The sequence below is a fragment of the Athene noctua genome, chromosome Z (assembly GCF_965140245.1).
Source record: "Athene noctua chromosome Z, bAthNoc1.hap1.1, whole genome shotgun sequence".
In the NCBI taxonomy this organism is placed as follows: Eukaryota; Metazoa; Chordata; class Aves; order Strigiformes; family Strigidae; genus Athene; species Athene noctua.
The window spans coordinates 62708020-62723896 of NC_134077.1; the positions used below are offsets into that span (position 1 = coordinate 62708020).

A 15877-nucleotide genomic window follows, 5' to 3' on the forward strand; every position below is an offset into this window, starting at 1 on the left:
ACTGGTGCACTCCAGTCATGGGAGACATCCCATCATGTTTTTGTAACAGCCACTATATCATAATTTTCTTGTTTCATCATGGCTTCAAGCTCCTCCTGTTTTTGTTACCCATACTGTGTGCACTGGTATAGATGCACTAGTCTTTCACACATTTACAAGAATACCAGTGCTGAAATGGTCTGTGAGATTTCACTGTAATTCTTTCACTGATGACATCTGTATGATTTAAGATTTTCTACGTACTTGTTCTTATGAGGATTCACTATTTCTGATGCTTTTGCTTAACCTGGTGCAAGTGGCCAATTTCAGGTTAACCAAGGGCAAAACATAACAGGAAGCTAGCTGCCAGTGGAGAGCATAAGCAAGAAGTCAAACAACTTTAGAAGCCTATGAAGGAAGGTTAAGATACTTATTGCTGTCTGAAGGCCACATGCTAATTCTAATAGCAAATGAACAAGCCTGTCACAATCTGAAAACCTGTCATTTCCTGGCATGGGGGAATGTCATTCCTCTGGGGGAATCTGGGCAGACACCTTGACAAGAAAGTGAGACAGTTTTGAAGAGCCCATACTCCACTAAAGACCAACCAACTTCTAGATAAATGAAGCTACTTGAGGCAGTCTGCTAGTTAAAAAAAGACTAATAGTACATATAGCACTACCTAGGATTTACTCAAAACATTAGGCATCAATCCTTCTAATAAACACAGTCAGTGGTAAAAATCTCAAAAGCACAAGGTGGAGAAGAGTTCCTTTTCTGAACAGCATTCATGTGACATCATGAAACTGGCAGATAATCAACTGCAGAAAATATTATCTTACATCTTCCGCCACAAAAGAAAACTCATTCTCATCTGTAGTAAATTAGCAGTTCTTACTTGGAAGCGCCTTTGATGACATCCGTCAACATATCTCTGACCCTGCAACAGAAACGGGAAGAATTTATACCACGTTCATTATACTATAGCATGAACTCAAGTGATTTCCCCTTGTGCCTTACAGGTGTCCATTCTAGGTTAACAATTATCTCATCTGGCTATCAGAAGATTTAGCGCAAATTAATCACAAGCATTACAACTGTAAATTGCTTATGTACCACCCAACATTTCTGTACGCTCATGTGCATTGCCAATGTTCTTAGCTGACTTTATGACACTTTTTGTAAAATGCATGTTCACGCAGTAGCCATAAAACTGTTCTTTGAGCTGCTACACATAAGACTCCAGATCACTGTGCTATGTCTTTGCATAATAAAATGAGAATGTTTTACAGTGGACAACCACAAGAATTTATCCTACACTTACTACAGACCTGTAAACCACTACAGGCAGTTATGCTGTTAGGCAGTATCGTAACATGATTTCATTTAAATGAAAGCCATAGGAGTAGTTATAATTTCTTACACATTATTGTAGTTAATTTAGAATAGGCTACTTGTCTGCACTTGTTTAGTTTTGCATTCATACAAAGACAGAAGCAGATACAGTGAGTCTTCTATATTGCCAGGTTTGGGTGAGGAAAGCAGTCCTCCAGACTATAAATACAATACCACCCTGGCCATGTCTGTCATCCTACAAAAAAGATACACCAATCACAGTTCCACAACACGCGAACAGAAGACTAAAAATGCATGCCTCAAAAAATAATGCTGTATGTTATAAGACTGAGTTATATCTGGGCTTTAAAAGAAACCTACTCAGGCTTTCATTCATAACCACACTGGTTCTGCACACAGTTTCAAACCTATATACAGTAGAAACACACCAACTTGGCAAATACTAATGCAAAATTGCACAGTACTTACACAATAAAGCATTAACACTAAATTTATATCAAGCTGTCAACAATCAGGTTAAACCCAGTGGGCAACACAAATAAATAATGGGTGCTGAAGTTAGAGTCCCGAAGCACCAAGCTGTTAAGGGAGAACAGGAAAAGACATGAAGGCTAATATCAGGCTGTCAGTTCACTTACTACTTTGTTTTCTCTACTGTTAAATGGAATTCTGTTCATTTTTGACGTAGTTTCTATTAATGCTATTTAGGAAATACAGAGCAGAAATTGGTTCATGAAAAATCTACAAAAAGCAGCACTGGTATAGGCATTCTTCTCACCTGGAAAATGTTTTATACCCTATCAAGAAAGGGATCAGGGAGAGTAACAGCAGAAAATTGTGCCACTGCAACATAAAGAATCTCTTCTACAATACCATACCATAACGGTTCTTACTGTGAAACTCTGTAACCTAGACTGAGCTGGACAACAGATGTAAATTTTGTATTCTGTTGAGTGGGACTTAGTAACAACTTTTTGACTGAAATGGGCAAAGGGCATTTTGGTTTTGTTTGTACATACTTTGTTCCCAATGCACTTATGAACAAGCACAGAAATAAACATTTATACTGTCCATGAATACATAATTCTTTCTCTCCATGAAGCCTCCTACTTCCCACTTAGTCCCCCTGACTATGCAAATACATGGCTAAATCCCGGCACACTCCTCAGCTGACTGAAGCAGAAGTGGTTGAGGATATCTATCAGGGTATGCATCATGTGCTAGATTTTAAACAACATCCTCAGGGTCAACACTGCCAATTTACCATGAAAACTGAGGAGTGTCTCTGTTCACTACGACATACATCACCCCATGGCTTACATTTCTTTTACCAAGTCATTTTTAGTGAGACAACTCACTTAGTCTCTACAAGTAAGTTTTGCTCTTTGCACAAACCTTCTGCTTTAACATGACAGAAAACAAATAAAAGTTTTCCATTCCTTCCCGTTGCTCACTGCAAAGCTTCAGGCACTGTAAAGGGGAAGGTACCTGTGAATTTGCACATATGGGAATCCTCACAGTTGCCCAGCAGTCTCTTTCTACCTGCTCCCTCACTCCTCACCTTGGTCAATGTATCTGTTGGGTTCTTTGGGTTTTTTTTCATTAGTGCTCATACAGTCTTTAAACTTGCAAAACTAAAGGCCTTGACCTTGAAGTCTTGCCCTCCTCTGCCATCTCATCTGCCATTAAAGTGATCAGGAGCAGACAGGAAGTTCCTTACCAGAGCCAGGCTGTAAACTGTTTGTACTGCACCTCTTCAGGATCCTCTTTTCCATGTTTTAACTGCATCTCCAGTTCTGCCTGCCTCCCCTGAAGAATTACAGAATAAGTCAGAAGTGGATCTCACATCGCCATTTATCGTAATATTCTTCAAAGAACACTGAGGTAATGGACATAGCCTTTCACCTGGGGGCTACTTATATGTGAACTTAACTGCTTTTCATAAGGGATTCCACCATAATATACAATATATTAAGCAAAAGAATTCATAATTTTTTATTCTGAGTGCAGAAAACAAGCTACAGATGGCAAAACCACCCACAGATACTGAGACACCTCTCCTAGTCTGTGCAAAGGGGAAGGGGTACAACAAGCAAGAAATGACATTTAGAAGCCTGCTAGCTAAAATGGATTCTAACAGCAAAACATCACTTTCTTGATTCACGACCTAAACAGAATTCCTCATTCTTTCCCTTTTGAGAACATCAACCTCCCTGCGACCTGCTACAAGTTCTTTCTGTACCTTAAAGGAAATGATATGGATTCTGGCCTCTTAGAATTGTTATATTTTAAGCACTTTTGTTTTAATGTTCAGTCTCTTTAGTAGGTTATTAAGCCTTAACTGAAAAATACAGGCACATAAACTGTGTTTTTCAGGTACTGAATACTTGTAGTTTGGATGTGCATAAAAACCTGAGAATGTAAGAGAGTCCTGCGATCCAAGTGTCACTCAAAAGGTGACTCTCCACAGAGATTGAAGTACAATATACAACAGACCAACTAAAGAGGAAACTGCACGAAACTATGCAAAAACCTATTGCCACTTCCCCAAACACATAAACACTGGTGTAAGTTCTGTACTAAATCAAGACCTATAGGATGATTATGATGAGGTTGACTTCAGTGTCAAAAATATGCTGAATGCACAAAATGGAAGAAGTGCTTAAGCATGTGAGTAGACATACTAAAAAACAAGAGGACTTTCAGGTGCCCAGAGGGAAAAAAAATCTTCTCACAAGTGTTTTGGTGAACCAGACTCTGAACATCTGCCTCCATACTGCAAAAATTATACTAGCTGTTTAGAAATACTAACTTATGTATGATTCAGACTGCTCATCTTAACACTGTAGTCTTTTTTGGCCATCTCAGATGAAATGTACTACAGAAGCATAAGGACTAAGTAAAGAGACTAGGTCTCCAGTGAGGGACTTCAGAAGCAACAAAAATAGGTTCTACTGCCCTGTAAAATGGCATGACATTCTACAGAGGCTTTCAGAAAAGTCTGGTAAATACCAAGCTTATGAAATCTTGCCTCATGTGGGAAGCAAAACAGGAAAGTAATTAAGTACAAGCAACAATGGCCCCCTCTGTAGTTACGACCTAAAATTACAACTCGAATAGCTGCTGCCTGCTTTGTAATGGGGCTGGCTCTTGGAATCTGGTATTTTATTGATGGCCAAGATAACACTTGTTTTGAAAATGTTAGAGAAGCGTATTGTTGCACAGCAAAACAAGGAACAGTCAAAGCTTCTAGAATTTTCTCAGCAACCAGAGCTGCTCACGTTGAAAACAGCTGATGTGGCCTGAAAATTCAAATAAACCCTTCTAGTAGCACAAAAAGAACCTTCTAGAAGGCAGCTATTTGTTACAAGTTTTTTAGACCATTTTCTTCAAAAACCAAATGGCACTATGTTGTTCTAGATATCAGGTCAGCTAACCTAATGAAAGAAAGGTTTTAAGATATTTCCTAATCATTATATAGGGTGTAAAAATCAAAAGACCAGTCTCTCACAGTGTGACAGCATTACATCCTGGTTAACAGAATTTCTATTTAATGAATCATTACTCAATAGCTTCCATCTCCTTTGTGATACTATTATTAAAAAATTCCTACTCAAAACAATAGGTTAGAACTCTAGCTAAAATTTCACATTCTAAAAATTCTAAGAATTCACATATTCTGTCACTTGACACAGGAACAAGACTGAAAGAACATGAACTATAAGCGGAAGCTATAATTCTACAAAGTATCCCAGACTGCGCTGCCATTAACTGAAGACTCATCTTATTTTATTTCATTTTTGTAATCTTATTATTAAATACCTCAAGCTTTATTTTTAAATCACTGTAACCTGCATGGATGCTCTTTTTGGTAAAAATAAAATCCATACCACCCGAATAAGCATTAATGTGCACAATACTATGTACCTCAAAATTACCTGCAGGATTGCACTGTAGGTTCGACTCATAAATCCTAACCAGGACTGTGGCAGCAGTATGGAGCGGTGCCATTCAGAAGGTTGAATGTTAACCTGTATAATACACCAGAAAGGGTAGAAATAGTTTTATTAAGTCTAACATATGCAGAATATATGTTCTCCAACCTGTGATTTGCAAGCAACCATTTGCTCATGCCCATAGGGCAATACACATGGGTGCAGGAAACTAAAGTGATAATGTACATTGTTCTCCTTTCTGACTACCCATACCAAGTTACTTTCAACTTCGTTTACCCAAGTCAGACAAAATTGGTTGCTTCAGGGAGCTGAATAGATAACTGGATCCCAGAGAGCACAGTGGAATTATACATGGCACTAAGCATAACACTTGGTATCACTGGCAGACAAACAATACATACCTTAACAAAGATGTTAGTACAGTTTATGATTGTCACAGTTTTTGTAAATTTTTTATGGTTCTAAAATTTTTAAACAGACACTTAAATACAAGTAGATGACTATCTAAATACAAGGGAGGTTATACACAACGACTTAGTATCCATGACTGGGGTATACATAACTATGTTCAAGTACATAGTTCAAACTTCCTTTAAGGAAGGAACTGCTAAAGAGAGAAAGGAATCAAAGTTTCTTCCCAGGAAGCACCACTACAGAACTAACAGGAGAGAAACACCACCATCTCAGAGATAGTTTAAAGGAACATGCAACAGCTCTGCCAGCCTGCCTCCAAGTCCCATGTAGGTATGAGAGCCCCAACTTCACAACAAAAGAATAACTCAGTCAACTACCCAATCTGATGTATGTGCATGGACTTTTCCTCAGGAGCCCAAGGTTGTTCCCTTCAATAAGCACCATAGCAAACTGACTCAAAAGACTTTTCCAGAAGATGTTGTCCTCACAATTTGCATGTTATGCAATTTATAAATCCAAATATATTTATTCACAAAAAATGTGTATAATAACTAATTAGAAGAGGCTTTATTTCTCTCTCTCCAGGACTGTCTTAATTGCAGCAACATATTATTGAAGTATGATAGGAGTTCAGGTGTCCTCTCCTTTTAAACTGCTTTGGTTTTAGACCCACAAACAACATAAACTCCATAATTAAAACGATGAGTGTTTATTGTTATAGCTCATCATATTCTACAGTGGGCATACAGAATTGATTTTTCTTGCTACCATCCAGTTATTCCTACTGTCTGCCTCTACCAAAAATGTGAAAAAATGTCATTGCAGCCATTCAGACTCCACTGGCGTTAATCAACCTCAGCAGTTTCCAGGGCAATCAGTTTTCAACAAGGGAAAGGTAAACATGTCAGGTTGCAATGAGATGGGATATATCCTGGTATCCACTGTTTAAGGCCTACACTTTCTATTTCTGAATTAAAAGAACACATGAGCCGTGATCAAAAATTGTGCAAAGCCCACCTTGAATAACTAATTTTGCCAGGCTTAATCCCAAAAGATTATTACATTTTTCCTATTTTATTACACAGACTAGTCACTGTTAACACATAAAACACTCCATGCCTCGAGGTATGCAAAACTCTCCTTTCTCCATCATGTGCTCCACTGGCCTCCTCTGTACAGAATGGTTAACTAAGATAAACTGAACTCCCCTTGTCCATTGATTATTGTCCTAAGTTTTCCTGCTTCAACCCCTTTATGTTATGCCCCTCGTGATGTACATTAAGCAGTCAATATTCTTTACATGGATTTTACATCAAAAACTGAAGGACTGTGATAAAGCTTCATGCCCACTGTCAGTGGTGAACTTAAAACAGTTTTCTGTAAGTACTAACACATCTATACAAATAAAAACAATTTAAAAGTCAACCAATCAAAAGTGATGACCTAATCCACCCCACCTTTTTAACCAGAATTTTATTCACACATCCCTCTCATCTCTGCTCATCAATTCCTTCAATAAGTTGATGAGCAGTCAAGGCTCCAGTCACAATTGTTTGCCTTGGACTCCCAAGGCATCCGCAGCAACTCCAGTCTTCCCCTTTGCCTCTACTCTGACACTGTTTTAGACTTGTACATTTAGATTTGTCTGGTCTTACGGTGATTTACGAAGTTCACCATATAATCCACACTTGTGCACCAGAGCAAAAGCAGATGTTCACGCAGGAAACACAAAACTTTAGGTGTATTGTTGAATTTAAAGCAATTAGACAATGTGGTCTAATCAGGAATGTATTATTAGCACCTCAGGCATCTTATTTAAAGTTGTAGATGTGCTTGATGACCAGAAGAACAGCTTTTGTTAAATGAACTTTCTTCATGGCAGAAACCATTTTGCAGGTATGTGGAATGAGAGGAAGACAAGAGGGAATAAAACATCTTCACATAACAAAGAACATTCAAATAAAATTCATCTATGACTGAAAACGATAATACATGGTACTGAAGCTTATCACATAAGCAGTGCTGACAACTGCTGGTTTCCCTTACAGAAACTGCAGTTTTTACTTCTTCTGTACCACTGGATACACAGTAGTAACGACAACTACATTAAGCATCAGTTAACTAATATTAGCAAGCACAGACAGAGAGGACAATAAGTGAAGTTCATGTTCTTCTGAGTGCGCAATTTATGCGTAAGGAGATACTGGGCAGGTGGGAAATGCATGGAAGGGGGCTCAGAGGACTTCTGAACCAATGACGAGTGATTGTGAAACACTGCCACGCTGGTCCTGGGATGTTCTTAGGAGGCAGCATAGCCAGACCAGGCTGCCAAGTAGTTTTCAAGGAAGAGCTGCAGCCTGACATCTGAGGCAGTAAGAAACAGCATGAGCTAGGAGCTAGTAATCTGAGCCTGTTCATCAATGCTTAAGAAGGACATGTATCCCTGAAAAGACACAGAAGCATAGACTGTGTTGGCCAAAACCCAAGATAGGGAAATGCAGACAAACCACAGGAAATACTACTCTTGTACTTCAACACTTCTGAATACACATGGCACAAGTTTTACATGCTTCTGCAAGACTGGAATGTGATTTAAAATTAAATCAGGATCTCGTTTCCCCTCTCCAGTGCATTCCCAATAAAAATCAAACACCATGGCAAATTCTGGATGAGCTTTCTTTCAGCACTGGTGCCTTTGTGCTAGCACAGATCTCTCTGTATACTGCTTACTCGTTTTGCACTGATACATAGCCAGCAGAGGGCACACAAAACAAATTTAGGGAACAGTGAAATTAAGCATGTTTCTATCACTTCCCTGGGTATCTAATTGAGACAATACTGTTTAAAGAACCTAGAAACTATGGTATCAGTATTTATGGCCCAACTTAAAATCTGCTGTAGAGAAGGGAGACTGCGATTCCCAGGAAGTTCTTTTACTAAGTACAACAGGTTTCCATCTTCATAGCCCTTCCAACTCACATGGTCCCTACATTCAGCTCATCTCTAACAAATGTGTGGCTGTGAAAACGTGTTTGAGATGATAACCATGTGTCAGTGAAATGTTTAAGCATGTTTTAAGTGTCCTTCTCACATATGGGACGTATAAACTGCAGCTTCAGGGATTTCATAAATAAGGACAGCATTACATATTCACATCAGTATCAATGAAATAGTGAAGTAGCATCTCCTTTCATCTCGAATTTTCCTTAGAGGCTCTTTTTAACCTATTTGCATGCATAGATTTCAAAATCCTTCCCCCAGCATTCCTTTGTGAGAAAAAAAAAAAAGTCTTTCTAAAAGGCATACTAGACTGAGGAGTAAAAAGCAAAATTCAGTCGGCAAACTTACTTTCTGGATACTATTATATCACTGGAGGAGATATATTCAGTAAATTCAGTAGTGGAAACCAGCACAAAGCATTTCATAATCTGAACTACATCCACTGAAATACCTCAGCACAGAAGAATACACTTCAGAAGTTCTGCTCCAGAAAATCCAATTATCATCTTAAGGTACTCCACATACAAAATCTGAATAAGCTGTTGAACCTCTTAAGTACATCAAATTCAATTGAGGAAAGAAATTTACAGAATGAGCTTTCCACTTTAGTGCTCAAAGATGCATATCATCACAGCACATCTAATGAACACACTTAAAACAGAAGCAGGGAATGCTTCTTCCATGAGTACAATGTGTCTAACATGATTAGTATTTGTAGAGCAATATTTAACACTGTACAACTCACCACTAGCACCCAACTTTGCACCTGTGCCTTTAAGTATCAATAATTATTAGTGGAAAATGACTGTGCTATTTCCAACACACAGAAAGCACTTGAATCTTGAGAAACATGCAAAGGCAAGACTATCCTCCTTTATTTTAAAACCTGCACCAGTTCAGATTGTCAAAGCCAACATTTACCACACCTGTGTGCCAAAAGCAGGCTGCCTTTGTGCTTTCTGCATGTAGCATGAACCGTTCCTTTCACCTCCACTAAAGAAAGAAAAGCTGGGTAGCTAGCTGGAAGCCTAATAACTTTAATTCAAAACATACATTTACAGAACCACCAAAACATATGGTACATGACATGAACGTATGTGACTATTCATCCTCATTCATCTTCACAACAGAGCTAAGTGAAGCTGGTTAAGACATTATTACTATAAACTCCCAGGAATCATTACTCCAAAAACTGAAAGAGTGACAGATAATTAGCTGATTCAGCCCAGGTGACTGTGATAAACCTCTGGGACTTCATGTGCAGTATGATCCAGGCAGCCATAGAGAAAACTAAGAAAACTCATGATCTGTGTGACTTCTGACCACTGTGACTACATCACCTCAAAGAGACGTTAACAAGCTCTGTTTAATAGTCAAACAGCACTTCCTCATTTCTAGGGAGAAGATGACCTTCCTCTTTCAAGTCCCCAGTGACCAGTAAAGGGCAACACAGCATTTCAAATGCATCGCTGTTTCTGTATGTTCTGTCTCCCATGAGATACCAGTACAAACAACATCAAAAAACCCTTCTGCATCTTAATCTGATCCTGCTGACAGATGCATCCAATCCCCCAGCTAGAATAGCATCTAGAACAAAATAGCACCTAGAGTAAGTCTGACCCATTATGGTTTAACAGTAAATTACCTTTTTACTGTTGTTACTGTTAGATTTGAATGACAGCTAAACCCAGCTATTTGTAATTTGTATGCTTTATAGACTTTTAAACACACAAGAAGAAATTTTTTCCTCTGCATAAAAACCTCATGTAACTCATTTTTGTAGCAGAATCTCACGCCACACTTTTACATATAAAGAATCTCACAAAATGAAACCAGTTGCCTCAAGACCCTCCCTGTATCCTAGTTCTCAAAAAACTAAGTGTAATAATGGCAACTAAGCATATGCAGAAACAGATATGCAACCTGTAGGTTCATATTCTACAGATGTGAGCACAGATAAAAATGTTATTATCCCAGTATGGCAATGACAGCTAATCCCTAACTAAGGAAATGCCAGCTAGTAGGGGGTTTTGAGAGATAAAATAAATGGATGCTTCCTATCTCTCAGTTAATTGTCATTTCTTGGTGTTTACATCCACCTCACATTTTTCAGTTTTATGCTGACTGCAATGCTTGAAAGACAACTTTGTCTTCTTTTTATGTAAACACTTCCTACTTTACTGAAAAAGTCACTTGAGAGTTACCTCATTATTTTTCATTCCCCAAATGAAAATAAAAAGGAGTCAAAGCAGTAGCAAACAAGTGTCATTCCAGTAATTTAAAATCCCTTTAAAAAGTTGCTTAATGTGCTGTGTTGAACTCTGAAGCAATGACTTTGCAAAAACACGTTAATTCCTATAGGCAGTGCAGGGAAAAATGAGCCTACATCCTACTAATGTAATTTTCTTAGACCAGTACTGCTATTTGATAACTTTATAGCTTAAACTCCCTGTTTTTATTGTTAAACTCTGCTCCCCAGAAGAACACCAAGGGCTAAACAAACACTAATGCATGAAACTCACTCCAGTCAGCCCAAGGACTCACTTCAAGCCAAAGGACCAAATAGCTTTTTCCTGACAACCCTAACTATAACTGTCTCTATGTACAAGAGAAAAAAAGGCAAGAAAAAACTTTTTTGTCTTTTAAAGCAGTGTAAGCCTGTCGTGGTTTGAACTCAGCTGGTAGCCAATCAGTTTACTTCCCCCCGCCCCTCCCTAGTGAAATAGGGGATGGACAAAAAAAAAAGGAATTCATAGGTTGAATAAAAAAAAAATAGTAATAGTAACAAAACAACAGTAACAATAGTAAGTCCAAAGGGGTAAAATGCAGCAGTGGCTTACCAACCGGTGACCAGTACACAGCCCGTCCCCACAGCAGCGATCCCAACCCCACCAGAAATCCCGCTGCGCCAACTGGGAAAACCCAAACCGAAACGGGGCATGAACAAGCACTGTCCGCCTATATACTGAGCATGATGTCACACGATATGGAATGCTCCAGTGACCGATCCAGACCCGGCCCTCTAGCTGGGCTCCCTCTCAGCCCAAGGGAAGTTAACTCTGTCCCAGCTGAAACCAGGACAAAGCCAAGAACAGAAATATTGATATATTTTGATCAAAATTCTATAGTTATTGGGAACTTTCACTAAAAGGGTACAGTTAGGATTGTCTGAAGATGTTTTGTGTTTAGCTTTATATTTAAAACATACCTGGATTTCTTTTCAGTTTTACTACAGACCTTGAATCATTTGACTTTGTAAAACTCTGAGGTACTTGATAAAATATTTCTGTCTCCACTCATTGGTATGTATTCACTAACTCCATCCAGTTCACCATATTCAATAAAAACCCATGCTCTGTCAAGCAAACCATTTTAGGTTGTGATTCTATGAAGGCAGCTTGTTAGCACAAGAAAAGTAAATTTTTATGTGCTGCTGGATGTTATAAACATAACAGCTAGTACACAGAAATAATTTTTTTAGCAGAGATTGTATTTGGTGCTTCAGTAAGGTAACAGGTGAGTAGTTTACAACACAGTAGTTTAGAACTGATCCTTATTCCACTGTAATTCAGCTTATATAACACTTCAATACATGGCTTTTATTATAATATAATATAATATAATTATATCACCTTTGGCAGAACTAGGTCCCATTGAATGAAGCAACTACACAGAAGGCAGAGCTTTTCTTTCTGGATGCTATGCAAACCTATGCTTCATTCAGAGCTACTCACTCTAAATCTGTTCTTCTGACATATTTTGCAGTATCCTTGTAGACCTCCCCTGTTGCTCTCCACTGGAGCATCCAAGTAGTTATAGAAAACATGCATTAAGTGACTCGCACACTCCTGTGATTATGACAGGTATCATCTCCAGTTTCTGCTTTCATTCTTTAGCAGTACAGATGTCAAGATAAAAAATACTTATTAAATTTGCAAACATGATTAGATACCTTCAGATCTGTGTGTAAGGGTGAGTTTTTTATTTTTACTAGTTTGAGAGAACTTGTTATCTTAATTACTTCATAACCCTGTTGAAACTGGGGTTATTAACACAGCTTCATTAACACAGCACCAGGGAGAGATTTCAATACCCCAGTCCAACTGTTGCAGACTGGCTTTTGTTCTTGTACCACTGGCCCTAACTTCTACTGGGATCCATGTGGTGTCTCTGGGGCCCCAAGACATGATTATTACTTTCTGTGACTTTTCAGTTGAGAAGGACCAAAATGGTAAGATGTTGTATGAAAGGTAAAAATTTTGTGTGTATGCTAGTACATAGAAATGTTTGAAAGATGGTACAGAGCTGGAAAACTACACTAGGTAAAAGCATCCAGTTTCACATGGTACACAACCACATCACTTGACTGGAAATTTCAGGCAAACTATGCTGCAGGCAGATTTGCTAGAGAGGGAACTAGTTTGCTCTGAAAAGACCAAGAGAGTGAATCAGTACTAATGCAGTGTGAACAAGCAGGAAGCTGGCCCTGAAAGCAAAGGCAGAAGGGAGTCATGTGGAAGCATCACAGGATCACAACGTAGCCATCACAATGTAGCCCCCATTATCTTCCAATGCAGACACATGTATTCTGTGTCAGGCTTTCAGTTTGGAAACAGAAAACTCTCCATACCCTGTGCATGCAACCTTCCCCCTCAAACCCCTACATAACAGAAAGTCTTTGGTATCAGTGATTTTGTTAGCATAATAAAGGAATTTTGCAGGACATAGGCTCGTAGGTCTTTTGGGTGTCAGTCACAAACCAAAATCCAGACCCAGACACACTCCCACCTGCAACCCCTATCGCATTCATTTTACCTCCTCCAACTCCTGCAACAAGTACAATATAAAACACTTCCTCTTATTACACAGTTCTGGGTTGCTGTCAACACAGGATCAATCCTGTGCTCTGAAGAAAAGGCTCCTCTGTATGAAACAGCATACAACCAAATTATCTTTAACAGCACCAAACAACCTGTACATGGGTCTGAGAAAGCGGGAGTAATGGGATCATTTAAGCTTTTCTGTCTTGGAAAAGTAGAACAGGAATTAGTATTGGTGTTGGATGGGAAAAAAAAGAAATCTTTAAAATGTCCACATATTCACGTACTTTTTTATTTTGTGGACATATTACCTAAGACTCAAATTTTATTAAAGTTTTTTTTATCATCATCTATGCTCTCTTGCTCATATCTGACTGACATAATTCATACATTCTTATTTATGTCTTGTGAGCAGAAACTTCACCCTCAGATGCATGTAATTAACCTCCGCAGCAATACAAAACGGTTTTATTAACGGAACTATTTTATGAACTTTTAAAGAGATTAATACATTTCCACTTGTGTTAGCAACTGCTCACACTGGCATAAAATTGGGAAAACAACATTAATTTCCCTAGATACAGTTCAACTACTTATTTTGTTTTACTGCTCTCCAAAATTTTCAAAGATCAACTTTCATATCAACCATAAAAGTACCATAATTTTAAAGATTCTGAAAGATTTTGTTACAAGTACTTTATTTTCTGTAGTGATTAAGTGGAGGCTTATTTCATGTCCTTCTCCCAAAACTACACCAAAGGTAACTGGATGGTTTCACTGGCATAAGCCTAACCGGTCAGGGAGCTGAAACATTTAAGAGACAGAATAAAGTAGCAAGTCTTAGCAAGGTGTACATATTTTTTCAGCATTCCATCATTGTTCAGACCTGCTACTCATCTACAACTGGTTACATACAACAGGTATAAGGCAGGTATAGTAGTCTACAAGGCAGATAAAGGCAAAAGTCACCTTCTGTTCTACTGATTTTCAGAAGTACTTCAGCAGTTGACACTGAAAAATGCATTTAGATGTTCAATTCGGGTTAGTTAACTCTCACAGCAACTTTAGTCAACTATGATACATTCATACATGCCATTGCTAGCTGATACTAATTCATAATTAGCATAAACAAATGAAGTAGTAAGGGGGGGAAGGAAGCATAATGCTTCTGGAAAGGGAAGAAAAACCAGCAGCTTACCTCATGAATAAGAACCACCAACATTTGCTGGAAATTGCGTCCTCTGCTGGCCAGAAATCGATTAATAGGTTTGCCATCTTTGCCCAGATGGACAGGGAGGTCGTAACACAACAACATGCCAGCTTAAAGAGGGAGGAAAGGGGAAAAGAAAGATCAATACCCGTGCTCATGCTAATAGTTCAGAAGTCTTGCATAAGTCAGTGGAGAACCCAAAGCAAAGTAAACATCATAAAGCCAACAATTTAAAAGTGTATGTAAGCATACGCAAGCGGCATAAGACACTGTTTTTTAATCTGATTCACTTTCAGATTCATAGAAATCTTTGGGTCAAAGCATGTATACTTGTCTAACTTCAGGAAAGCGACAGTTTACCTGCAAGGCCTGGTGTCATGCCTGGTTGTTTGTTCCTCTCATACATTTTCAGCAAGAAGCTTGGAACACCTGCTATAGTCTTTCCCTGGTCTGAGCGCACAGTCCCTCCTCTCAAGGCAGAATGATACACACCACGGGGCATGTTGGTCATCTCCTGTTTAACAAGTGATGTTGCAAACTCTTCAAACGCTGGATGAAGTGCAAGAAAATGAGGAGAGAGGACAGGGAATGTCAAATAAACCCTGGAAAACCCAAAATGACACCCACGTTTCAGGGGAGATAAACTAGTAATGACATATTCAGATGAAAGCTCAAGGTCAAAGATTGAGAACTCTTAGCAAGTCTCTCTGACACCATACTTGCTGCCCCTGCAACTTCAAGAGGCTCTGTGGAAGTCACATCAGATACTAAGGCTGCAAAGAAAAAAAGCCTTAACTATTCCATGAGCTGTTGATTGCATTCTTTGATTGTTACATCAATAACGCTAGCACAAGCTGACAGAAGGACAATGAGAAATAAAACTGAAGTTTACCAACACAGTGAAAAATACTGTTTCTATAATCAGGTTGTTCTTAAAGAGATTTAAAAGAAGCACAATGCAAAGAGGGTAGATGGATAGAGAGCATGTATATGCAAACGGTGGATACAGACAGGGAAGTATTACTTTTATTTCTGTTACCATAGCAATACAAATCGTTTATTAAGTTCTGTGCTCTCAAGCTATGCATTTTATAGTCTAACCAGGTTTAACATTATGTAGAATTAATATCAAGTTATTACTC

At 38.6% G+C, this 15877-nt stretch overlaps 1 protein-coding gene across 3 annotated transcripts in view; it reads right to left on the reverse strand.

The window, feature by feature from the left end:
* The window catches only part of FOCAD (focadhesin), a 141536-nt gene that overhangs the window by 41820 nt on the left and 83839 nt on the right, over positions 1-15877 (reverse strand). For all 3 annotated transcript variants that reach the window (XM_074932293.1, XM_074932294.1, XM_074932295.1), the window contains 5 exons: positions 15096-15284; positions 14724-14845; positions 5274-5366; positions 3056-3144; positions 878-919 (listed from right to left, as the gene is read on the reverse strand). In XM_074932293.1, the coding sequence (XP_074788394.1) occupies positions 878-919; positions 3056-3144; positions 5274-5366; positions 14724-14845; positions 15096-15284 (535 nt within the window). The remainder of the gene's footprint in view (positions 1-877; positions 920-3055; positions 3145-5273; positions 5367-14723; positions 14846-15095; positions 15285-15877) is intronic.